General features: G+C 37.4%; 3 protein-coding genes across 5 annotated transcripts in view; all 3 read left to right on the top strand.

Moving 5' to 3' along the window:
• LOC132201090 (neuromodulin) overlaps positions 1-2,517 on the top strand; it is a 37,826-nt gene extending 35,309 nt beyond the window's left edge. The window contains exon 4 of the mRNA XM_059626994.1: positions 1,036-2,517. Coding sequence (XP_059482977.1) covers positions 1,036-1,182 — 147 coding nt within the window. The 3' untranslated portion in view covers positions 1,183-2,517. The remainder of the gene's footprint in view (positions 1-1,035) is intronic.
• A 754-nt stretch (positions 2,518-3,271) lies between these two features.
• Positions 3,272-7,306, top strand: LOC132199534 (sorting nexin-6). 2 transcript variants are annotated; one of them, XM_059624331.1, is made up of 11 exons: positions 3,272-3,463; positions 3,554-3,658; positions 4,202-4,312; positions 4,430-4,551; positions 4,614-4,737; positions 5,017-5,221; positions 5,274-5,389; positions 5,441-5,623; positions 5,969-6,032; positions 6,092-6,177; positions 6,360-7,306. In XM_059624331.1, the coding sequence occupies exons 1-11, from the start codon at positions 3,410-3,412 to the stop codon at positions 6,414-6,416; spliced, it is 1,227 nt and encodes a 408-aa protein (XP_059480314.1). In that variant the 5' UTR covers positions 3,272-3,409; the 3' UTR covers positions 6,417-7,306. The 2 variants fall into 2 exon arrangements, with proteins under 2 accessions (XP_059480314.1, XP_059480315.1); XM_059624332.1 differs by lacking the exons at positions 5,969-6,032; positions 6,092-6,177; positions 6,360-7,306 and adding an exon at positions 5,698-5,793.
• Positions 7,307-9,951: 2,645 nt separating this feature from the next.
• Positions 9,952-27,181, top strand: part of LOC132200671 (protein amalgam-like) — an 81,296-nt gene continuing 64,066 nt past the window's right edge. For both annotated transcript variants that reach the window (XM_059626322.1, XM_059626321.1), the window contains exon 1: positions 9,952-10,132. In XM_059626322.1, the coding sequence (XP_059482305.1) occupies positions 10,072-10,132 (61 nt within the window). In that variant the 5' untranslated portion in view covers positions 9,952-10,071. The remainder of the gene's footprint in view (positions 10,133-27,181) is intronic.

Genomic DNA, 27,181 nt, shown 5'->3' with positions numbered 1-27,181 from the left:
TGTGGTGCATTTTATCCGAGAGTGCCAGCCACCAGCGTGAATCGGATTACCCTAATAAATCGCGCGCGCGGTGCTCATCAACCAAATGCAGTCTGCTCTCGGCCGCAATTCTAATTAATCAACAGAGTTGTCGTCTGACAGCCAGGGTAATGCAGAGCGAGCGTAGAATTTGTGGTGCTTATTTATTATAATGGATCGCGCTGATTCAGCATTATTTTGTCAACCGGGGGGTTCAGTGATCTCTGGGTCGATCGAATACTGAGGAAAATCGATGCGTCTGCTGGTCTGCTCCCCAGACTTTGAACCTTGATATAGTTAAAAACTTTAAAAGGAAAATCATTTTACAACTTCAATTAAATTTAAACATTTTTCGTCGGAGTGCTGATGAGAGCAACAATTTAAATTACGAACGAAATATTCAAGCGAAAGAGTTAATACAAATTTTCTTCTATTAATTTATCAATAATAATTTACGTATAAATTATGTTATAGAAATTTCTAAATATTTTAAAATTACATGGAAAAATATTAATTTACCCATTCTACCCAAATCCTACGGTGAAAGAGAGCAATCAGTGGAAGCAAACTATGTTTTTGAGATTGAAATCCCATCAAGTACATATTGCGAAGTTAAAAGTTAAATCTCCCATGTATCAGGAGTAGGTTTAAAATAAAATAGTGCTTATTTCTATCATGTTTAAACATGTCTCATTTCTGCGTAAAATTATATTATAGTATTCATTATTTTTTGCAAATTATATAAAAAATAACTAATCGGAAAATATTCAAATTAAAAAATATTCAATGTTATAATAATAAAGGATTAAAATATAAATATTTTCTTAATATCAAAATGAGTATGCTAAATGTGTAAATATAATTATATAATCTTGATATCGTGTTGAGCAGCATAATTTTTTTTTTAAATCTCTTTTTGCGTTTGGAATGTTATTCTTGAATTTTAATGCAACTTTAAAAACTCTATTAAAAAATTTAATGTTGGTTATGTTACTAATAATCGATTTCGTTTTTCAGGACGCCGAGGAAGAGTTGGACATTGACTTGACCGACCCTGACCTGCACAAGGCGGCGACCAAAATCCAAGCCTCCTTCCGAGGCCACAAAGTCCGCAAGGAGGAGGGAAAGCCAGAGGGCGATGAAAAGGAAGGCGGCGGCCAGTGAATAGCAGAGGTCGCGCACCCTTTCAAGCAACTTGGTCATAATCATTTACTCAACAATGTCCCTTGTTAGCTGAGCTGCCCTCTCACCTTCTTGCCCGTCCGGCAGCCTGCCTGTCCCCGCACCGATTGACGCCGGCGTTGTTCGACTTTCAAATTTCTAAGCGTGTCTCTCTGACTTGCCAGTCGTCAGCAGACATGTCTAAAAATTTACAGCGAAGCTCGATTTTTGCATTATAAAAAAAATCGAATCTGATTAAAAAGTCATCGGGTTGCGATTCGAGCTTACGTCGAGCAAATGGAGTGTCAAATAAGCGGATCAGGCAGGCTTTTGGCCGGAGCCACTTTGGTATCTTGCTTTTAATCGTGCGGAAATGTGACCTTTCCAAGTCGCGCAGGGCGCCTGGTTTTTATACTCAAATTTCAGGCGCTGCGCAGCACTGCAAGTAATATGTATATTCAAATAAACGAACCTCTTCTCTTTCTCTCTTGTAATACGAGACAGCTTTTAAAACTTCTATATTATTATAAATACAACATTAAAAGTTACTGTTAAATTATGAATAGCACTGATTATTACAACATTCCTTTAAAACTGAGAAAGGGTAACAACTTGCAGTTGGATCACACACGCAGTAATTGATATTATATAGGGAGAAAATTGTTTGATTTCAAAGAAATTAATTAATTACCTACGTGTTTAGAGATTACTCTCTTAAAGAGTTGGGCAGTAACATTATTAAAAGATGAGATTGAAATTTTGTCACATTCAAACTTCTCGCAGCAATAGAATTTACTTGGAAAAATAAGATTTCTGTATGTTGTTACAATGTTACTAAAAATAAATGAAAAAATGTGCTGTAGAAATTAACAATAATTAATTTCACATTTATTTCTGTATCAAATTCACCATCTTATTTGCTGTAAAGTTTTTCCAAGAAATAATTATTATTTTATTTGACAATACTGTACTATGAACGTTATTTTATATTTTCTTATGGATAATTCTAAATATCTCCAACTGTACAAGCCTTTGTTATTTACAGATCACAAGTAATAAAACTTTCTAATCCATCAAAAAAAAATTTGTTTGAAGAAGTTGACACTTGGGTTAATGAAGGAAGTGAAGTACTCGGCGGGCTATTTCCTTGTTGTAAAAATTGTTTTATTCAAAAACAGCAAAATACAGTTTTGGTCAGTTTCGCAGTTTTTATGGTTATACTCCAAATTTAAGAAAATTATATTAATTACAATAATCAAAATAAAAAGTAGCAAGAGCGGTATTTCTCAAAGATGCCAGAATGCATCATAAAAAAACACACACAAATAAATATTGATTATTACTATTGCTGTTGCTTATTCTTCACATACATAGTTTTATTTTTTGAAAAAAAATTTACAAAATATATTAAATAAAAATAAAATAAAATCATATGGCTAACTGCAAAAATGATTGTGATTAATGGAAAGAGGGGTCTTTCCTCTCATCAAATTAATTAAAACTCTTGATCAAACTCGATATTTCAATATCATTTTATTGTCCCAAACATTAAAAAAATAGCATTCTATATTAATGTGGTCTTTTGAGAGAGACATAATTTTAAACAAAATATTTTTGTCGACCATACCGCTTCTATGCAGGCGCACTTAATGTGCGTTTTTTTTTTTTAGAACACACACACTTGTGGAACGGCTCGCAAAAATTACCAAGAGCCGTATAATGAAATTAATAAATAAGCTTTCATGAAAATTACAATAATGCGACGAGCAAGAAATAAATTTCATATTTTTTCACCAACTTGGTAATAAAATATTTCTAGTAAATGTGTTGCAAATCATATAATATAATTATGGAGTAAGTACGTCGCACAACGAATATTAAAATATAATAATTTTTCCAATTTTTCTTTAAACTTTTAGTTCAGTTTATAATTGTAATTAGTTAAGATTAAATTTAGTTAAATAATGTTTACATTCAAATTAATTTTTTCATTACATTTTAAATTAAAAAAATATTTAAAAAAATTTCAATTTAGTATAACTAAATTATGTTGGTATTGATGGTTCAAGTTGGCAGCTTTGGTGGGCGTAAATCTCGTATCTTATCTCGTCAGCTTGTCGGGTGTCTTGACATCAGGAGGTGATTTTGTCTGCAAATTCCGTCGATTTCGGCGTTTTGTGGGCCGCTGCGTGGTGGTTGTGAGCGAAGGGTACGACTTCGAGAGGTCGAGATGCTTCAGGATGACAGTCCGGACGCCTCAGAGCAAAGCGCCGTTAATAAAAAGGTACTAAACACGTTGCAAACCGGCACCTCAATTATGCCAAAATCGGCTCTAGGCATTGGAACAATTATCGAAATTCCGTTCTCTTTCCAGTCAAACAAGTCTGAAACCGTGGATTTGACGGACAACTCATTGGTGGTCGATATTTCTGACGCGCTGAGCGAAAAGGACAAAGTCAAGTTCACCGTGCACACCAGGGTTTGTAATCATATCATGTTTTTTCCTTTCCTCAATTGTTTCTGTCCGAGCAAAATTATAGGCTTGGCTGCTGGAGAATTTATGCAATCAGATAAAATCGCTGTCATGTGCCTTGAATAGATTCCTTAAGAAATATAATGTATTCGTGTGGTGCTCTGCTCTCATTTTCTAGGCGCAATTAATGCATTATATATGCACATTTTACACCACTTTGCTTGTTTATTTGTTAATACATAACTCATTCTAACTGGATGGATTCGTTGAAGTTTAATCATATAAGTTCAAAGATCATATTCATGTAGTAAGGATTGTTTAAAGCTATATTATATTTACATACACAAAAGCATATTATTATTTCCTGTTTTAAGTACGTAAGTTTAAATCTTTTGATAAATTACAGTAAATTTTTAGTATAAAAAATAATTTTCAATATGAGCTTATATTGCGTATCTCTTTTGTTAACTTTTACTCTAAATCATTTTGGCTTTAAGGATGCGCATATTATAGAACTAATATTCATTCTTGTTCAATCTTATCTTCCAGACTTCACTTCCGGAGTTTGCCAAAACAGACTTTCTTGTTGTCCGACAGCATGAGGAATTCGTGTGGTTGCACGATCGATTTGAAGAAAACGAAGACTACGCTGGATACATTGTAAGAAGGTTTTTTTACCGTTTTCTTTATCTACATCCCACATAGTGAGAGCTTATCATTTTAACTTTGAAGTTGTCCTGGAAAAAAAACAAGTAATAACAAAACTGAAATCTATAGATTCCACCTGTTCCTCCAAGACCTGATTTTGATGCGTCGAGAGAAAAACTTCACAAGCTTGGCGAGGGAGAAGGAACGATGACCAAAGAAGAGTTTGCAAAAATGAAACAAGAGCTCGAGGCGTGAGTCATCATCACAACTATTAATTTTACTTGTGACACTCATAATTTGTTTACTTCTATAGCGAGTATTTGGCGACCTTTAAGAAGACTGTTGCCATGCATGAAGTGTTTCTTATCCGCCTTGCAAATCATCCCATCTTCCGAAATGACCATTTCTTCCGTGTCTTCCTTGAATATGACCAAGATGTAAGAAAAAATTATCTAATTTAAGCTCTTAATGTGCAGCATTGATAATTATAATTTTACAAACTAATGAAATTTAGAGTTGATTTTATTGATGTTTTTAGGCTAAGTTTTTTGTTTGATTTTTCCATTTTTGGAATGGATAAATAAATTAAGACACCCTTTTCTTTCTGAATATTGTAATATAATTATCATAATTATAATACATTGAGCACTAAAACCAATAGCATAGAATTTCTTATAAGTAATTCATCGATTAATTTATTATTACAACTTTTGCAGCTTTGTGTAAGAGGCAAAAACAAGAAGGAGTTGTTTGAAGGGCTTGTGAAGTCGTTTTCAAAATCGTCAGACGAGCTTCTTCTGTCGGCCACTCAGAAAGACAACGATGAATTTTTCGAAGCAGAGAAAGATTTTTTGCTCGAGTACCACTCACACTTGAAAGATGCAACGGCCAAATCTGATAAGCTGACCAGCAGACATCAAGGTAACAAATAATTTATTTCCACGGTGGCTAACTAAAATTTCTACATATTCAGATGTGGCAGACTCGTATATAAAAATTTCAACTGGTCTCAATCAGCTGGCCACCAGTGATCACTCCGATTTGGAAAAATTCTTCACTAAAGTGTCTGACACCTTCGAAAAAGCAAGAGTATGTCCACAAACTTGTGATCGATACAAATTTTAAAAATTCTGTTTACAGAAATTGGAAGGTCGAGTGGCGTCCGACGAGGATCTGAAACTTTCGGACACCCTGCGCTACTACATGAGAGACTCATTTGCTGCCAAACAGCTCCTATACCGGCGCCTAAGGTGCCTTGCCGATTATGAGCAGGCCAACAAAAACCTGGACAAGGCCAGGACTAAGAACAAAGACATTCATGCTGTGAGTATTATAAAAAATTGGCAAACGTTAAAACACGCTTCATGTTTTCCATTCGCACTCTTATCGCTATCAAGGCTCAGGAAGTAATTGATGTGAGTAATCAGAAGGTTCTAAAGAACATTTTGCCTTTGAAATGTGTAGAGACCCAATCTTGATTGTTCTGCACACTTGTCTGTTTGTCTCCCCTAAAGTAGATCAAAAGTATTAGTTGTAAGCAGTAGGACCTGAAAGGATCAGTTTCCGTAAAAATACTAGGCGTTTTTCTTATAGAGCCTAGATGTGTTAAAGTTGTTGAATTTTGGAATAATTGTTTTTCACACATTGTTTGACAATTAATTTTTTTAGGCTGAACTGGCTCAACAACAAGCCTGTGATAAATTTGAACAGATATCCATAAAGGCTAAAGAAGGTAGATCAAGTTGTTAAAATATTTTAAGGCAAGTGCATTCATTAAATATTCCTTTACAGAATTGGTCGAGTTCAAAAAGCGTAGAGTTGTAGCTTTCAGAAAGAATTTGGTGGAGATCGCCGAACTCGAAGTCAAGCATGCAAAGGTAACGAAATTACATTATTTTGATAATTATTGAACTTAAATAAAAGTTCTTTTATTCAACAAATTAAACAAATTGGAACAGATGTAAAAAATTTATGTTTAAATTCATTGCCTTGTTACAAATAACTTTTAGATTATAGTTTTTTAGTAATAAATTGTACTGATGAATATATTTTTTTACAGGCGCAGGTTCAGCTGCTCAAGAACTGCCTGGAGAGCTTGAAAGAGGAGATGGAATGATCACCGCTGATTGCCACAGCAAGGAGGGCGGAGCCTTTGAGCCTCAGTCCCCTTGCTGAAACTTGCACCAGTTACATTTGAGGCCTGCTGCTAAATTAGGACTTGCTATTCTCCATACAGGTGTGTCACGATAATCGATTTTTGCTATATTTCTAAAACCAGTGCTGCTGGTTGTTGTTGAGTCTCAAAATTGTTTCAAAACCAGCACGTCCAGCCTGGAAAACCAAAGCAACTCAATCATCAGACTGCTCTTTACTTTTAGAACCTAAATAAATGAAAAATTGCTTGGTTTTCCATAATTTCTGTGAGGTGGGTCAATTTTCTGTTTAAATCCACTATTTATGCCATTTTGAGTGAATTTCTCTTTGGCATGGCACTCTTTCTCATTGCCATAGGAGTCCAACTAATTTTCCGTGCTATAGAATGAAGTTGAGAATATTGTTGGTGCAATTTGAATCATATTTTAAACATTCCTTCATTCTGACAGTAATGTAGTGTAGCTTCCATTAATTGGCTTTCATGTCCATAACAAAGCCAGATCACTTTGTAACATTCTTTAAGCGCTATCGTGTCGCCTCTTCTCAAGTTTTAATGATCATCGTTTATAAAGTTTGGTCTGTCGATGTTATTATTTTAAGAAAAGTATATTTTTGAGCAGTTTATTTGGCATGTCTCAGATGTGTGAATGATGTGTCACCAAATGGTAAATCTAATGCCTAGTAAACGATTTATGACCGTATTTAAAGAGTGTTTCTTAATCAATTCTTTACATTTATATTTTGTTATTATTCTAAATTAAAAGTCTTATTCATCTATTCTTTATATTGGAAATTTCAGGAATTATGTGTTAAAAACTTGTATGGCTGATGAAAATCAGGTGATATTGAATTTAATAAAAATACAGATCATAATTTGAAAGGATTCGCTTCTTTTCCTGCAACCTTGGACGTTGCTGCACTTATTGTTAGTGCAATAATTTCCCAGCAAATTGCATGCAAATGACGCGCAAGTGACGAGAATTTTGAAGAGGATTATTGTAATTGACAGTCCTCCATTTGTGCCTGTGTGACGAGACAAAATTTAATATTGCTGCAAACAAAAGAATTGTGTGCAAGTTGAGGGGTACGTTATTTTGCCAGATTTTTTTTATCATTAGCATCTGAATGTTGTATCATGCGCGTTTTCATTTTTGTTAACTTCGACAGGGGGTATTGTTAATAAAAAAAGGGGCTACAACAATGGTCACTGATAAACTGTGAGGGGTGCTTTTAAGGAAGAAATATTATTTTGTGGACTGAATGAGTGTGTAACACACGATCTCATCAACTGCATTACACAAACTGACGATAATACATGCTCTGTGCATTTGATCAGATAAATTCGTGGCAAAATAAGCAAGGTATTGAATTTCAATGAGCGCTCTTTACAGCACAGCCAACTTTTAAATAATTTTGCCTTTCTATATTAATTTTTGTAAATAAAATTCGATTAGCAAAGCAAAATGTTTAATTCTAAATTTTTTTGGTTGCAAATTATAATATTTTACAGGTTTTTTCTTATTTCAAATGAAAAATATAAACGCAATTCAATACGAATATTGAAAACTTCTCAATTGCTGTTTTACAACCCCACACGTTTCACTGTTGAAAAATTCCATTCCCACGCACCTTTCATGCTTGGGTATACCAGTTGACCACTTGAGGATACTTTTGTGGGGCTGTTATTTGACAACCTAACATGGCAAGTCTTGTTCATACATATTTTTGTCTAGCATGAGCTTTCCATTCCTTTTAAAAATATGAAGCTGCGTCAGGAAGTTTTTTTTCTAAAATTATTTCCCAAAAGTGAGATTTTTTAATAATAATAATAATAATAATGGTACAAAAGTTCAATATTTTAAATTTTTTTGCAATTTTATCAACATATGCTTTCTTTTTAATATTGAAGCAAAAAATCATTCACTTCTTGTGTGGTTTGTACTGAGCTAAAATCTTAAACACTCAAGACTGTGGAGGATAGAGGCGATAAGCATTATAGTTACTGTTATAAAATTTAGTTTTGACGAGAGTTTTATTTCAGCTATATCGCTATGATAGCCGTTTCTAGTTAACCTCATTAGTATGCAATTGGCTGCCTCTCGAGTGGCTCATACACTTGAGATGACATCATCCCTTTTATTTCGTATTATTTGACCGGCAGATTGAAATTCAAAAGACGTGCCGCGCGCAACCCAAATCCGTCATCCAGCAAACGCTTTGTGTAAAGGAACGTGCAAAACGCGGATGAACAAGGAAACCGCGAATCAATATTCACTATCCATGTTTCACTATATCAGCAATCAATTTATTAATTTTATGACTTGTTTCTCTAGATATCAGGTTGTAAAATATTAAATTCTTGAACATCTTTTGCAATTAAACGTGTTTAGAACATTAAAGAAGTAAAACAAATTATATTTAGACAGAAATTTAATTATTTTATGAAACTATATTTTAATAATTTTTATTAAAGTATTTTTCAATCGATGGTTGATTCATAATAGTATTTGAATTAATATTAGGCTTTTCTTCAATGATTAGGCACATTACGGTTTTCTGTCAGAAATTGTTTTGAAAAATTTTAATTTAAAAAATCTGTTTAAAAAAATGTTTTTTATAAAATTTATTTATTTAAAAAGAAATTATTCAAAAGAAATTGGTCATGATCATGAATAAAGAATTAATACTATAATTATGCCACAAGAAACCCATGAGCCAGAGTTGTGGTTTTACTTCAAAATTAAACATCACAGGGTCTGTAATTAAAGATTACAGATGATTCATTACGACAATGAGCAATAAGCACGATGAAATTAAAACTTATATTGTGCTAAAACGTAATAATATGATGTCACATACCGGCATTTTTTTTACCCAGCAAAGTGCTGAAGTGAGTAACATGATTTTTGCGGTTGAACGTGAATTAATTTTAATTTATGCCTGAAATTGTTGTAGCTAAAAAGACTCGTTCATTTATTCAACATTCAATACATTGAAATACACAACATCTTGCATCAATTCAATACACAAAAATTAATAAAAAAAAAACTGAAAATACATGTGAAAAGAATTTTATTGGTCAGAGGGGTGAATAGAGGAATGACTCTTCATGAATATATCTGATCTTTTTTATTATTTTTTATGATTTTTATTGATTAGCAGAAAACATAAATATAAATTATATTATTAAAATAACAAATCACATAAAGTATATATTGATTTAAAGGTAAGGTACTGCAAATTAAGCTCGTGCCTCTTACATTTCAAAATTTTATATTGTACTGGATTCGATTTTGATTGCATACGCAATATTATTATTTAATTAATGAGAAGCTGCATTATTATCTGAGAGATAAAAGGCGGCGCACAAGCGAGATGGCGCACGAGAGTGGAGAACTTGGTGGAGAAGAGCAGCAGTGAACGAGCGTGACGTCACCGCCCCCCCTGCCGGCCGGCGTTGCGGCAGCTGCCGCAAAGCGCGGCGCGACCCTCAGCCTTTCTCAGTGCGCATAGTGCATCGAGAGTTGCCGGTTGAATCCTGATTTCTCTGAGTGTGCCTCAGCTGGAAACACAGGCCCCTGCACCCGGCACAGGATAATTTATCGAACATTTCGATCATGAATCGCGCTCTGTGGCTCCTGCTTCTCGTCGGCGTGCAAGCAGCCCTTCTTCCTGCAGGTAAGATCAAATTTATCAGGACTTTTGCAGGGGCAATCAAGTGATTGAACAAGTTAAGGGATGATATAGAGAGATTTGAAGAAAATTTTCCTGGAATTCGATGTACAGTTTATTTAATCAGGAAATTTTTGAAACAGAAATTTGTAATAACGAAGAAGGTGTCTCAATTACATGTAGCGAGGTTTAAGTAAAAATTAATTATAATCATTTTGCTTGAGAAAATATAATGTTTTGAACTGTTAATATTTTACTATAATAAGAAAAAAAAACAATAATTAAATAAATAAAAATTCTTTAGAAAGTGAGAGTGATTCAAATTTCCAATTTTAAATATTAAATCTTAAAATTACAAAATACAATTTTTCTTTTAAGTCTTTGACCCTTCATTTTTATTGTGGAGGCACAAAAAAATCAAGGTTGTTTCTATATTTCCACACGCTTTTAAATTTTAAACACACAAAAAGTTCCTCTCATTCGGCAATTTTTACGTCTTTTCACGCCAACATAAATGAAGAAATTAGCACCTAAACAGCAAACACAGTTTTAAAGCTTGAGATCTGCGAAAGAAAAGGCGGTTCGCTGGTAGAAAATCGAGCTGGCAGAAAAAACGAATCACACGTAAAACGACAAAGCCAGGTCGACTACTCGGAAGCAGCAACAAAAACGAGGATCGCGTGACCGGCCGGCATAATTTGCGGCCGCTCTTTTTAACTCGAGTGTATGCTTTGGGCTCCGAAAAAAGCGCCAACAGCGGCTCTGATCCGCACCTTCAATCGCGAAATTAAGTTAAAGTTTAGAGAGAGAGGCGCTCATCCCTATAGCCGCAGTTGCTAAGCAACAAGGCATGCAAAAGCGGCGTGCGAATTGAAAAAAAAATCGAAACTTGTATTGGGAGATGCGTCGGTGCGGCGGCATGAGAGCGAAAACATAATAGAAAAGGAAAAGCCGGCCGGCGCGGAATGGAACAACCCGTGCAGAAAATTGCATCGCTAACGTGCGTGCAGTGCGCGACTAATTTGGCGAGCGCAATGTTGTGATTAAAACACAAGTGCAGTGGAGATAAGGTGGATGACCTTGGCCAATGCTCGTTTTTATGATTCCATATAATTATTTTATATTCATTTAACTTCATTTTGTATCAGATAATTAATAAAAATCCTTTATATTCAAAATTATTATGAAACACGATGTTCACTGGTCAATGCAAACTATTATTTTTTCTTTAAATTTGTTTTTTATTTATTTAATTTATCATCATAACATAATTATCTGTTTGTTTAGATATTTAGTTTAAGTGAGTTTAAGAATGATTAGGACGTCCGATCTTCTTATGTATTATTATTACTAATATCAATTATTTGCGTAGTCAATGCATTGTCATGAAGAAATATTTTTAGTGCTATATAATTTTAAATTTAATAATATTATAATTTTGAAGATGATGTTTTAATTTCTCAACCAAAAAAATTATAGTAATAATGAATATTTATAACTGATATTTATAAAATTGGTACCTAATTTATTGTAATTAAAAAACTAACAATATGGCAAGTAAAAGTAACAGCAATAAACTATATTTTTTAATTAAACAATTAAAAACCAAATTATAGACGAAATCACTAATTTTAAGAGCAAAGGAATCCAGGCTCGTAGCAGAGAAAATGAATTTTGGCGCTATGATCATCGTTGGTGCGGCGGCGAGGGTGCGACATATAATTTAATTCACTTGCCCCCCACGAAGCATCATTACTCGCCCTGCATGTACCAGTAATCGAGATGGGGGTTGCCGGGAACACGTAGTTAGTCGTGTCGTCCCACTCGGCGGCTGCAGCTGCAGTTGATCACTTTAATTAAGTATTGAGTTCGGCTCGCGCGCCACTCGCGCAATTCATGCCACGCCATGTCCGCATTAGCCGGCCGTGATTTATTTTGATCGGCCCCAGCACCGCGAGCACGAAAATGCTAATTATCGCGGAGCACAGGGAGGGGCCGAGTTGATTAAATTAGCAGAGTCTCATCTCCAAACAAAATTTGAGTAAATTGGCCGTTGGTTTCAAAACAGTCAATAACATCTCTATTTGAAGAAAAACCTAATGATTTGGAAAATTATTTAGTACAGATCCCCAGGTGCGAACGTGTCACTTTAGCACTCGGTCGATTGCAGCTGAAATGCAACCGGATCCAAATAGGATTATAGGTAGACGACGATCATATCTGCCGAATTTTCAGACTCATTGTCGTCTCATCACTCGACACCTGAAATGTTTGATCAAAAGATTTTTCTCGCTGCTGCTCACTGCGGGGCTCTCTCGTTTTCCTCTGCACATATAAAAGTATAAAAAGGGGTGCAAAGCAAACATATCTTTGGCGCGCCAAGTTTCTTATTATATTTTGTTGTGCGGCACAACAATGTCTGCTCCAGCCGAGGAGAGCAAGTAAAAAGCAGTTGCGCGTGTTTTTGTGTCTTGTGCATGACAATGGGGAAGGGGGTTGACGTGAGTCACCCCGCCGCGAGTGAGCAACAACCCCCGTCGCATCACCCTCGAGCAGTCTCGAAAAAGCAGAGCAGCGACGCCCAAAATCCGTCCAACGAAAAATTTGCTTACCTGCTAAGTAACTATTTACCTTGCGTGGAATTCTCCGCGGTGTTTTCTTCGCGTCTTTTTGTCCACAATTTACGCCTGAAGAGAAAAGCATCAAGCGCAGAAAATGTACACAGCCTTTAGAATTGAAGTTTTTAGCGTCTTTTGTTACTTCAAAAATGTAAAGAGCACAAAGAACCACTTTTTAAAAGAATTCCAACTGAACCAAACTAGGAAAAATAAAATATTTTTAATTTATTGCGGTGAAAAAGCGGAGAAACCAATAAGAATTTCCACTATTCTTATGATTTTATTTTAACAATGTTTGTCTTTAAAAATTTTGAACAAATTTTTTTTCCCACCAATATCCTCTTGTTGTGAGAATTCTGGTAATTTTCAGCATCCAAGAAGCCTCTAAACGTCAAACTGTGGTGCCATTCTCGGCAGAAAATGATCGAGCACCTCGTTCAGCGCTGTTTAATTAAAGTTCGCACGCGTTCTTATCTGGGCAGTCATTCATCACGAACGCAGCGATAGAGGCGTTATGGAAACGACGCTCGGCGCTGACACTCTGTCCCGCCTTTATGCGCACTTGAATCTCTCATTGTCCACGCATCCCGTCGTGGCAAATGCGGTTTACAGCGTAAGACGCGTGGAAAATTCGCCGGCAATGGATCAAAAGCTGCACTGCGGCCCCTCTTGAACCCTCCGCGGAATTATGTCGTAAATCAGCGTTTGATGCTCCCCACCTTTATCATTATTATTAGTATTAAAGGGATGAAATTGGTCTTTCTCTGCGCGCTCCACAATAACCCTAACGTCCAAACGCTGCAGCAGCTATATTTTCCCTCCAGCTGTGTTGTCTTTGCGAAAATCCCCCTCCTGCTGGGGTGCGCCGTATATAGAAAGTATAAAAAATCTTCCGAAGCGGTAATAAAAGTCATATTTGTCATGCTGAATTTTTTATCGAGCGGAGACGCAAAGACGCGGAAATAAATTTTTCAGCACAACGCTCGCATGGTTCTTATTGCTGCTGCTTATCTGGCGAGACGCGTGCTGATTCCGAGAGAGATAAAATTAAAATTATATATATTATATAAAATGTGTTGTGGAGGCTGGTGAGCGAGGGTGTGTCTTTCAGAAGCGTAGGCCGATCTAAATAAATATTGGCAATCTCTAGATTTCTCCCACTTTAATCTTATTTCCAATCTCTGATTTATCGCAGAGCAAAAACTAACCGCACGTGCAGAAAGGGCCAAATTGCAGGCAAGTCGGCGGCTGTAAAAATTTAGAGCAGTAAAATAAATCAGGCCGCGCTCTCAAGATAAAGAATTGGCGGAAGATATTGCGGGTAAATTCGCGTCCCTGACTTGAAGAGGTCGGGGCGAGATCTTTTGGTTGGGTGGCGCGTCCCTATCGTGGTCAGAGTGTGGTAAATTCTTGGCATAATTCTATACACTCTTGGAAAGCATCTCCCTTTTGGCCACTCTCGTCGTCGCAGTGCTTTACAAACAACTCCGTCTAGGGACTCCTAAAGGGGCGCATCCCTTACCTTGGGGTGCGAGCAGGAGTTGCTCCAACACCTAGAGCGGTGGGAAAATCATCGATACCCCGCTGGAAATTTATGGTCGACGTAACCTTGACATTTGGTTGGCACTAGAAATTTCCTTTTTCGTTCCATGTGCGCGCTTGAAAATAAAGATTCTTTTATTCGATAAGGTGCCAACTAAAGGAGATAAAATATAATGAAAAATATCGACTCTATCAATAAGGAAAGATTTTTTTTTTTTTTTTAACAAAAGACGTTTATTTTTTCTCGAAGAATCCTATATTTTTAAAATTATATAACTTTCTTGTCTCTCCTATACAAGAAATAATCCCCGTATTTTTTTTTTTTTTTGCAACAAAGTCAATTGGATAAATTCAGAAGTGCCTTCAGCAGGGCGTTGAAAAGTTACGGCCCCGAGTAATGAAGTAATAAATCGAGTGAATGGATTTCACGAGCCAAGTGTGCCTCGCCCGAGTAAATCGCCCAATGGCGCCTGCAAAGTGCACCAACTTGGCGGCGCCACGGGGGTTGACACACTGCTCGCATCTCAAACAAAAGTATCGCATTTCCCTCGGAAACAGCCCCATCAGCCAACGGAGCGTTTTTCTGCAGCCGGTTTTGTGGCCACGCGGACAGAAGTTGTACTCATTTTTCAATGTGACTGCAAAGAGAACCACCCACGCGCACCTTGAGCAGACGACAATAAGAGGAACAACTTTGTGCGAGGCAATTTGCTCGGAAAGATTATTTGCAGACCTTAACCCGCTCTCATTCATGCAAAGCCGGTCATCCATTCAGAAAGCCGGCTTGTTACTGCAGCACTTGCAGAATCGAGTTGCGGTCATTAAGTCATTACCGCACATCCGCCCCGTCATCTTCGCGGGAAATGCATGCAGAAGCGAATTTTTGATGAATGGAAGCCGCAGACTATGAGTAATATTTATTTAAAAATTAACTGTCAGATTAAGAAGGTATAAATACTTTTTATAACAGAACATAACAGAAATAAATACATAATAAAAGCTAATAAAAATTTAAAAATGTTCAGTTTAGGTATGCAAAAAATTTGAATTTGAGATTTTTTTCTGTTCTCATAAATCCCCTCTTGTACCATAAAATCGGCTAGAAAATGAATCGTTATCTGCCAAACATATACAAACGTGGCAGCCGTGGCAAATATTACAGCAAAATGTGCATTGATCACTTAACAGCTGTCAAGCGATGCTCGCCTCACCTTAAACAAAGTTCAACTTGGGTGTCAGTCACGATTTTCCTACATAAATCATGTCCCATTTACCACTGTGGGGCATTGGGAAAAATTCCAACAAGACCGGCTGTCGGCTGATGAGATTTCTCTTAACGAAATTAAATTATTATTTTGGCTTCGATCGCGCCCGCGAGAGAGTCCGAAGTCGTGCCACGGAGGCGTTACTTTTACTTCAGTCCGTCGCCGGACATATATATGAACACATAAGGGGCCGCCTTATCTTCACTTATCAAAATAAAAGAGAAAAATACATTGCGCGCGCTATCTTTTGACTATGCGAGCGGGCCGAGCTGCGGGGATAATAAATAAGCAACACAATACACATTAAATTAGACGCACCGGGGAAATGGAGCCGAGAACTTTTGTGAATTTTGTGCATGCGTTTTTTTTTATTCTTATTCTCAGCATCGGCGCAGATGTTTTTAGTGTAAAAGGCCATAATTTTGGTATAAGGGATGGTCGCGCGCGCCAAGTAAAAAAAGCTGTTTGTGTGTCTGAGAGGCGCATTAAAATGCTCTTGACAGGTATAAAAATATCCGCGTTAGAGTGGATTAGTCATAGGTGTCAATATGGAGTGGCTTTTTATTCGATTTGGAGAGGCGGAATTTTTTTCTTTTGACGTTTGAGAGGAAATAATTCTCTCCGTTTAACGCTTTTCAATCGGCTTTTTTTACAAAGAAAATGTTAGAATCACGCGGCGGCAGCCAGTTCTTTTTATTGCTGTGCACACAGAAGAAAAGATAATGGTGGTCACTGTACAGTTGAAGGTTGTGGAGTTTAATTAGCATATCAGGCGGCCAAGGCTCGGAGCTTTTTAACGTGAATTGAGAAACTGCTGTGGGAGATTTAATTAAGCGTTGTAGTATCTTCCATCCGCGCACACAAAACGCTCGTTAATATTCCAGCCGATGTTGGGAAAACAAAGTGCCTTGGACAGCTACCAAAAATCTGGCTGGAAAAAAACATTTGTGAAAAATTGAGTCCGCGTCTGAACTTTTTAGCGCACGCACTGCCGCCGGAGCCAAAATTCCAACATTTTTCCAGTGCCAAAAACTCGACAGACAAGTTATATAAGCATTTCAAACTTTTTGACTATAATTGAAACCTGCGGCCCGGCAGAAATGTCAGGTTCAATTTTAAGTGGGCAAATAAAAATGAGAGTCTCGCGCAACGTTGGTGGTTGCCTGAGGGAGTGGTCGCGAGACTGATCTATTTGGACTCGAAGCTGGTTCTGGCTACATAGGCGCCCCCGCCGTACACACTGAACTAAAGATATAACATGCATTCCTATGGCCGGCTGCCAGCCCGGCGAGAAACGAAGAGGAAAAAGCAGGGTTGGTGCTGAGAGAGAACACCCGCAGTCGGAGAAGTTATTCTGTCCGGCATTGTGAGGTGCACGTAGGTCAGAAAAAGGCTAAAATTAAAGACTAGTTGTGATCATATTTAATAACAGGGGACGTTGTGGAGGAGGCGAGAGAACTCTCCAAGCGCCTTGTAATTGAGTTACTCTTATAAAATATAATTTTACTTATTATTTTTTGATATTTTAAAGTATTCATTTTTTTATCTTATTTAATTTTTTTCTATTTTAACTATTTTAAAATATAATATCCTTTTATATTGGAAGAATTACAAACAATAAATTATAATTGTTTTCAAATTTTGATGTTTAGGAGTTTTCTGCTATTATCTATTATTTATTTTTATATTAATATTGTAGCAGCTGTTCAGATCATTAGTTACTTTAAATTATACATTAAATTTGGAGGTACCATCTCTTTTCTGAAATTTCCCTCATAATTAAATAACAAGATTGCCTGCTCTTCAATTATTTTTCTTAAATATTTAGCCCTTTGCTTATAAATTAGGATGTAATGTTATATTATTTTTAATTAATAGAAAATACCAATCTGATTATCTGATCCTTTTATCTCTTAACCGCTCACAGATTTTTTTTATAAACTTATATATAATTAAAACGATCGGTACTAAACATTGAAAAGAAGTACTGTTTTTTTTCAATTATATTTTCTTCTTCTTATTTTTCATTTAATTTTTTGGTTTGTTGTGTTCCTTGTTATTTTTGGAGTCGATCAATTTTAAAGCCTAGAAAAAATGAATAGCCGATAATAAGCAGGCTAGAATGTAACCCTTTCATTATTTCAGCCTCAGTGTGAGGTCGTGACAGTAGGGGAGAGAAATGTGGGCCGAATTCAATAATGTAATGGTGGATTATAAATCAAATCGGATCATATCGCGATTGCGACACCATTGGAATCAAAAACTGACAAAAATCTCGTACAGAATTGCCCTTTGTTCCAACCCTCACTGCTCTCCGATTCCATGGCCTGAGGGCTGTTGGTATTATTTCCAACTAAACGAAAAAGTATATAATAATAAAGGCCGATTGTAAAGATAATTTACCCCTAATGGCCGCTTCTAAATTTAGTTGCCGCTGCCTGGGCTATCCTTTATACATCGCGTATAATATCGTTAAAATGCATCTCATGCTACATGAATTGCTCCATAAAATGATTTTACTGCATTCTGCTGATGGTTTTTTATTACGGTGAAAACGCGCGTGCAAGAACCCCATCACAATTTTATTCCACCCAGGTCTGGAGAATGTTAATGAAAAGGGGTGGAAATTTTCACCCCGACGAAGAAGTTGACTATTTTTGGGCTTGCACGCAGCATTGCAAAGCAGAAATTTGGAGAGCGAAAATCGTTTCCCAGAATGTGTTAATTGTCTTTTCACTCGATGTAGAATTTTATGTGACTGAAAAAGTTTTGGACTTGACAAGGTGAATCGAAATTATCACATTTCCACGTCGGGAGATAAGAATTTGTAGATGTCACAAAGTTTGATATATGACCGGGACCTTCTCAATAAATGAAAAGGACGCGCCGTTTTCCGACTAATCGTTTGAAAGAATCTCTCTCCAGAGCGGCAGGTTTTCAGTTTAATTAATTTATTACGGCTAATTAAACGCATCCCTCTTTCGTGCGTTTGTATAGTAATGGAACTATAGGAAGGCACGAAAAGGCTCCTCTGGAGATTTTCTCGGCGGCGCATGTTAGTTTAATGATCCTCCCTGCCTTTATTTGTATTATGTGGTGAGAAAATTATTCTACAAGCAAAGGGATGTTTCCCACCGCATTCTGACGATAAACAGCAGCGGGCCAACCCCCGTTCGTTTTAAAACTGCTGCGCTTCTTCAACACACACCAGTCTGGCTCTCTCTTCTCTTATGTGGCTCCTGATGCTTCTCTCGTGTGTGTGGTGCCGCGCGGCATTATTATACTCTATAGCGCGTTATACGACTGTTTAGCCAGACAAGAATGGGAGAGAGAACCCGAGTATTATTTTTTATTATTGTGCATGCATGCCTAATCAAACCGAGTCTGGATTATATTTGAACTTTGTTGCGCGCATCGCACTTGGGGCGAGTCCGACATGAAAATAGTTGAGAAACTAAAGGACTCGGAACCGCTGGGGTGGTCGCTTGGAATGCTCTGACAAGATTTCTTTGTGTTTCGATAAGAGAGCGGCGGAAAATTTTAACTTTGACTGTTGAAATAATAAAAGGTTTTATAAATATTAAAAAAAAATGTAACAAGTCTTTAATATTTTTGTTAAATTTTTTTGATGTAAGTAATTTATTTCTCTTAATTGTTTAATTAGTTAAGTTCTATCCAGTTTTATCTTTTGGTCCAGTCTTAATTTATCATTACAGTGATTGAGTAATTGAATGGAGTTTCTCATTACCTCCCCCTTATTTTCTTGAACCTTTTGAAAGAGACTGTTAATTATTCAGGAGATACTCATTGGAAGATTTTGAAGTGCCCTCTCTCAAAACCAGACTATTCCATCACAAACATCCAACCCTTCAAGAAGAAGTGTTGTTAAATAAGTAATTAAAATTCCTCCTCCTGGACCTTTCTGAAGAGCCCCAATTCCATAATAAACAATCATGACAGGACCGTCTCCGCTGCAGCTCTAATTTCCATTCAAATTTACGAGGTGCGAACCCTGCGGAACTCTTTTGAATAATTAATATTTCATCATCAGACACCTATATTCTCTGGCACCACTTTATGGGGCGATTAACCTTTTCTTTTAGGGACGGTATGCCCTCTCTTACATACATTACCGCGTTCTCTCTCTTGTCCAACAATTTCCAACGCAGTTAAGCTAAATGTTGTCTTAACGAAGCAGGCCGGACAAAAAACGCACGATGATGAAGATTACGTCAGCAATTAGAGGCGACGAGACCCGCTCTCCTTTTAATTTTTTCCTCTCGAGCGGCGAGTGTACTCAACATACACGGCTTTGCGCCGCCCCACATATATATTCAAAGTGAGACATACTCCATGCCTGCATCTCTTCCGAGCTCTCTCTCTGCTCACTTTTTACAGCCTAACTCTCGTGAGTGTTATTACTTGCGTATCATGCGTGTAGCGTCGTCGTTAATGCTTCTTTAACATTTTTTATATCTCGTCGTTGTGTAATTTTGGGGGGCGGCGTTGCCGCTTGATGAAAGTGCGGATTTTTTCGTTGTCGACGAAGTTTCGCTCCCCGCCGGTTTTTACCACTTGCATACATTAAACAGCGTCGTTAATTCATTCTGGCCGCGTTTGTTCAGGGAACAGACATCACGCGGGTGCTTTTCTCCGAATGTTTGTGCCGTGCCTTTTTAATTCTAAACGCTGGAAATGCAAGAAACCTTATTTGTCTGTAATTTCCTTGTTGCGTGACAAAATATCGTCTTCGGTGAAATGCTTTAGAGGTTTTAATGCACCTGGTTATTTCCCTATTCAACTCTTGTTTCATCATATTTAGAATACAAATTTAAAAATTTGCTCAAAACTTTTTATACAATTTAAAAACTTAGATTTGTAATTTTTGTTTTATTTATTTAATAGTAATAATTTATTGTTCTCGTCATTGGTTGCGGCCGCAAAACCAAAACTTCCTCCCGCGAGCAAATTAAAAAGCCATAAACTCGTAGGCGGAAACTACTTTGTGCAAACCGAACACAACAGCACCATGTAGTATATATCCCGTGCGTGGTGCGTTTTATGGCCTCCCGAAATGCCATTCAGCTCTCCGCTGGGCAAAAATCGTTGCCTCTCTCAGCGTCCAGCCCAGCAGATCCGTCACCAATGGAATTTACATGTCAAAAGACCTCTGTCGCTCACAATCAGTTATACTGGTTTAGCGGCGTGCGTCGGAGATTTATTCAGAAGACAATGGAGGTCACAATTTGTCAGTGAACTCCTCGCACCGGGTTTGTATGTATGGGAGTGAAGACAAGGCTGGATCTTCGGCGCTGACAAGTAAAAAATGGGCCCAGCCCAAAATATTATCCCATCTGAGGCACGTATTTGGAATTAAAATAAAATTATCAAGCTATCGCCGAATGTTGCACACAAATCAAGATGTTGTCATATATACGCGCAGTCGATACCGTTTTATATTTGAAATGGTATAATCCATACAACACGCCTTCGTATTTATCAAGCTGAACGCCCTCGTGAACCATCGAGCACGCCAAGAGTCGGCCGGAGATTTATATTTCCTTGCGCCGCCGCGTGTTCCGAGTGCATAATATTAGCGGGCCGCCGCCATATTAAGGCAGCAGTGCGTGAACTCATTTCCTTTGCGGGTGGACACATTCGGCCCTGGGTAATTCTGTGAAATGAGCGGCGCGCGGTTTTGATCCGTGAAACTCGTTGATTTTCTAATTCTCGACTTGCTATCAAAGCACTGCAAAGGGGCAAACTATTATAAGCACATGTCATTAGCCAAAAGTTAGAATTTTCAGTTTTTTTCCTACGAAAAAAATAAATTCACCAAAACCTATCCATTTTCTACTCTTAAAAATAAATCCATTTTATCTCTATGAGCTCTCCAAAAACCGGATTAAAATCAATATCTGGACACTCAAATCTGAAATTCACTCCTCTGCTAAGAGCACAATAAGAGGTTCATTGTTAAACGTCCCAGACACTCCAACCTTAATCTGTTTACCGCAGCACTCCAACTATAAAATTCAAGCATACACAAGGCGCATTTCATTCTTATCGTCGTGTGAGATATAGCCCATTCTTTTTGATATGAATAATATACCTGTTACCTTCATTTAATCTGTAGCTTTGCTCCAATGCCAAGGGCAATTCTCAAATTCCCCTTTTATTTATTCAGACAGTCTTTAATTTCCCATTCCAGAGTCAAAGAATTATAAGAAAGAGACGATTTCGGCTCCATTCAAGTTTGGTCTGCTTGTGTTTCTCTGCTGAGAAAATCGGCGCAGGGCAAACAAACTGCGGCTCCACTTTTTACCCCACGCCTAGAATTTTCAAAAAACACACTCAAGATATATACTAGAGACGAACACATGTGCGCGCTGGGTTATATTATATAGGCTGCTGTGCGAAATGTGTTCACGGCGGGCGGGAAAAACTGTTGGCTGCTGGAGATGATCTAAATGTGTGCCTCCTTATGACTAACGCCGCGTAATTTTATACATTTTATCTACCCCTGCGCAGGCTCTCGGGATCTTTTCTCTTTCGGGGAGAGTGCATGGGGGTTCGGTGTGTTTATTGTGTTTTGGGATAATCTGCTAGCAAGTGGTGACAAATGTGTAATGAATTCCGACGCGCCTCTTATTAACCTTCAGCAAGCTGCAAACAATAAATTTTGAGTTTTCTTACACGCGAAAAGGGGAGGCCGAAACGAAACTTAAAGAGGCTTGGAAGAGGAGGAAAATAAATTTCTCATGCATTCATTTGTTGGGATTTTATTTCTAAGATGCATTTAACTGCATTATACAATATTGAATATTTATTGTTGACACCCAATCAAAAAATGTAATTTTTTTTCTTTTAATTCAATATCAGTTATCACTCCAAAACGATTTAATTGAATTTTATTTTATTCAACAATATTGTGTAAAAAGTCCGAGATTTTATAAAAAAGATATATTGTGGATATTATTTAATGAACCTATTTTTGAAAAATAAAAAATGATATAATTTTTTTTTGTAATTTTATCTTTTTCACGAAATCATAAGATAATCATAATATAATAAAAATCGTCGTCTTAAAACTCATACCTCAATTACTTTATTTATTATAACTATAACTTAATTTACTTAAGATTCCACATGCATACGCAGCACACACTATTGTGCCCTTTTTTAATTTAAGGGCATGAGAAGTGCTCATTTAATGTCAACCTTTAACACGCGGTTAGTGCATTATTCATCATCATCAGTGCGGCTGCATAAACAAGATAATTACACGTCGGCCAATAATAGTCGCGAGCCTCATTGCTGATCTCACCGCCACGCCAGAGTGGGATGAATGAAAACGTTCTTTGCAGTGCATTTCAATTGCGCCATCAACCGCGCGCCGTGGTCGGGGATTTGCATTAATTATGCCATTCCGTTCGTCATGTTTTGCGTGATGATATTAAAATAATGTTCGGGAAAATTATGCCGTCATCGACCGGTAATTTCAGTGCTGCACCCTCTCTCATGATGACTAACAAAGTGCTGATTTTTACTGCGATTTAATATTGAGGTATGCTTTTAATTTTAAGTCGTGGGCTATTTTGCCAGGCTCACCTCACATCCTGCTCGCGTGGTGGGAGATGCAGATCCTTTTGTCTGTCCGGAGCCAAACCTATGTCAATACAAAAGTAAATTTGAAATTCAAATGGAGTGGAACAGGAATGTGCGCAGGTTTGTTTGCGGAACAGTTACTTCTTGCTAGATTTAAAATTCAAATTGAGGCCTTTTCTGGAGAAATCATGACCTTAACCTCACGCGTCAACCTCAAGACACTTGACGACTTCATTCAAAAAGTAAAACTCACGTCTATCTCGTTTCAAAAAAACCCACACGCTGCTCAAAATGTTGAGTGCGCTCTGGGATCGATTAGAAGCCCGCGCGCCGCTTTCAAGGCAACTCTTTGGCACATTATCAGACGAGACGGCTGCTCCCCAATGGTGCAGCTCTCACGCACAAAACAAAGCGTCGGCGTTGTGTATGTATATTTTGTTTTAGAGAGCTGTGCTTCCTCAAAACATCAGCCAAGCCGGCCGGCGTAATGACTGATGAATCTTGAGCACACGGCTAGAAAATGCGCTCTTCGCAGGATGATTAAAAAAGAGCTGGCCGGAGAGAAGAGCTCTAGTCGGGGCGTCAAGCAGTTAATTCATCTTGCCGAGATGGGTTATATTTCATTAAGCACGTATATAATGCGCAGCCCCTGATAATAAATATCCGACGGCGGTTTTTATGCCAGATCTTGTGTTAAGCCAAAACTTTTTTGTAAAGGCAACCCGGCGCCTTAATGGGCTTTAAATTTACAAAATATCCCATTGCTTCTCTCGACCACGCGCTCGCCGGTACAAAAGATGTTATCCTAGTTGAGTTATTGATTCTCTGGTTTTAGTAGCATGAGCATGGGTGGCTTAAACTTTTGATAAAATAAAATATTTAAAAAATTAATTTTTAAAAGAAATTAGCTTATCAATTTTAAACTATATAAACCAAAAATTAATGAAGTAATGTTTTCTTCTAATATAATTATTTTGTACAGTATATTAGAGCATTTTTTTTATTATTCCTATAATATTGCTATATTTTTATTATTTATGGAATAATATTAAATTTACCATTACCACCTAAAGCTTTATTTTTAAATAATATAAAACTCTACCAAAGTGTTGAATCTTTAAAAATATATTGATTATATCCTATCACAAGGAAGAATGTGAATATGTGATATTAAAATATTATCTTTTTCGGCATCTTTCCAGTCTGACACTTTATATGCATCATGAAGTATATTTTTCATTTCAAATAAAAAATAAATATAAAATTAAAAAATATGAAAAATATTTGGATCTGTTCAATTCATAAAACCCACATTTGTCACGGGTTGATGTGCGGTTTTGGCTTTGATACAACACGTTCGTCGCGGCAGCAGCGGTTCGCATCACCTCATTACTCCACGTTTACCTCACATTACTCAAAGTGCTGCTGACGAATAATGCACGCGACCCATATGTTCGTATATGTATGAATGGTAGAGCGTGCGGTTTATAAAGTGACAATGATTAATACTGCACGTCCACGAGCGAAACCCTCTTTCCTGCGATGCACCACTTCCTCCGCTCCGAAAAACCCGCTATTTCATTTCGGATTAAAAATACACACACATACTCACACCACCCTACATGTACATATTTGAATGTAGAGCTGCTTTTTTACAGCAATGAAAACGGCCTGCGGTTTTTCCCATTTCCATTTGTGCGCTTGAATTCTGGTCCGTGCCCGACCGTTTTTGTCCGGAGGTGCACCTGAAAAAAGTGCCAGCATCACCTGAAGGCAATTTATCAAAGTCAGAGCTGTGTTTCGAATTGAGCTTCGGAAAGAGAGAGTGAATCAAATGAAAACACGCCGGGCCAGAGGCAAAATTAATTAGCAGCCCGGACCTTTGTTCAATGGGACAGCTGAGCGGTGATAATGGAGATTGATAAAACGTGAATTTTAATGGATCCGTCTGTGCGTTGAAAAGCGACTTTTGTGCTCGAGATAAATAATGGGGCCGCCTTATGCTAAGCAGTTTTTTTTTCTGCCTCGGAGCAGCTCAAAAGGTTTGTTTGGATTTCGGAGAGTGCGAACTGTGAAAAAAGTTGTCTCTGATATACAAACCAATAAACTTGTCGTTTTAAAACGTTCGTTATTTTGTGTCCCACAGAGTAACTTCATCTGATTTACAGGTGGACAAGGAATTTGCGAATGGGTCACTGCAATCGGAGCCAATTAAAGTTGATTAAATTAGTCTCGAGTTTTGTCGTTCTGAATTGGCACCAAGCGAGTGGTACACCAAATAATAAGCGTCACACATCCTCCTTTCCTGTTGGCTCTTGGCACGAGCGCAACTGATCTCAAATAAATCACCTGAGCTCGGAGAATATTCCGGTTCTATTTTCTCTGGTCTGACTGCTTTTGAAAAGAAACTCTCCTCGTTCTTGCTTGAGTACGGAAGTATACTTTTTATGAAAATGTAAAAAGCTCAAAGCAGTTTGCCAAGAATTTTGAAAAATCTGCAAAACTTTCAACACTAAAAATTGTATTTCTTTCATCGCCCTCCTCAATTTGCACATGCCAACTTTTATCCTGCGGTTAAATTTATTTTTCATTTCAGACTTGCCCCATTAATTTGGCGCAGCGCTCAAATTTGAACAGACAAAAAGTGAATAAGGGTCATAGGTTCTTTATAGGCATGTGTCATGTGGTAGCTCTCCATTTCTCGCAAACAATGGGGCCGCCTGAAAATAATAACCAATTTTCTGGCACAGGCACCCAACAAGTCTGGAGCAGATATAAAAAGTGGCCTCTGTAAAAATGGACCTCGGCTGGGAACACAATAAAAAGGTCGTTCACCGTCTCCCTCTTTTAGTCGCCATTATTGGCAAATGTGCAATTAATATTTTGTCCTTATGTACTGCAAGGAGAACACACCCACCCTTTTGAATGCCGAAATTAATACGGAGAAGAAGCGAGATGATTTAGGAGTCAGAGGAAACGGGAGATTAAAATTCACTGCTCTCCGTCTGGCTGAAATAATAAGATTACACCGGCTGAATTCGTAATCGCCGATCATAAATAACTAATTTCACGATGACAATCAGCAGCGCGCGTTTCGCCGGCTCGTTTTCACGCCAGCAGATTGTACGGAAGCCGAAAATAAAATTTCGAGCGGTCACAGACGCGCTCAGCAGCATTTCAAAATTTATTTATACGTGCAGTAATCCCATGAATATTAATCAAGCTGCCAGAAAACATTGTGAGAAAGGGCTCGCCTCTATTTTGACACCTCGCCTGAATAAATATGGAATTGAATGTTTTATTTTGTATTTTTCATTTGTAGTCGCCCCAGTCGGTGCTGTAAATAATCAATCCCCTGCAGTGCACGATACATGGACGTTTCCTTTTATTTCGCAGCAGCGCAATTGAATTCAACATTCCATACGCGCGGACGAGACTAATGTTTCAATTTGTATGACCGTACTCTCATGACATCACCTTTTGTGGGTATGAATAAAAATATTTAAAAACTCAACCAAGCCTTCAAGGGAAAAATGAAACAAATTATTGGTTGGGAATTCCAAACGGAAACCTTGCATGAGAATAATTTTACATTTACATTTTTTGTGCAAAAATTACTTTTTAAATACTCCTTCATTTCAAATTATCGTTTCAAGTTGACGTTGATTGGCATATTACATTTCGTAAACCTGTTTTAACTTTAATAATCTTTTCAAAGAAGTGTATTAAATTTGTATAATTTTTTACTTCACCTTTTTGACGTTTTAGATGCCGCACATTCTGTGCCACTTTAGCTGAAAATTGAATATCTGCCCGTTGGATTTATCTCTCTCCGACTCTTACTTTCTAGCGACACATAAAATTTTTACCTGCAGCCACTTTAGAAGAAGAGCAAGTCTCTTTCGGGGTATGTCGGAAGATGGATCTAAAATTCCAGCAGTCGTAAACCTGTCCTTGCGGCAATATCAATCCCATTCGGGCCACACATTTCGTGCGTCCGGCGTCTCTCTTAAAAATCGCGC

The sequence above is a fragment of the Neocloeon triangulifer genome, unplaced genomic scaffold (assembly GCF_031216515.1).
Source record: "Neocloeon triangulifer isolate White Clay Creek 2 clone unplaced genomic scaffold, ASM3121651v1 ptg000014l, whole genome shotgun sequence".
Taxonomy (NCBI): Eukaryota; Metazoa; Arthropoda; class Insecta; order Ephemeroptera; family Baetidae; genus Neocloeon; species Neocloeon triangulifer.
Note: the sequence above shows the minus strand (reverse complement) of the source record. Positions and strands in the feature narration are given on the sequence as shown.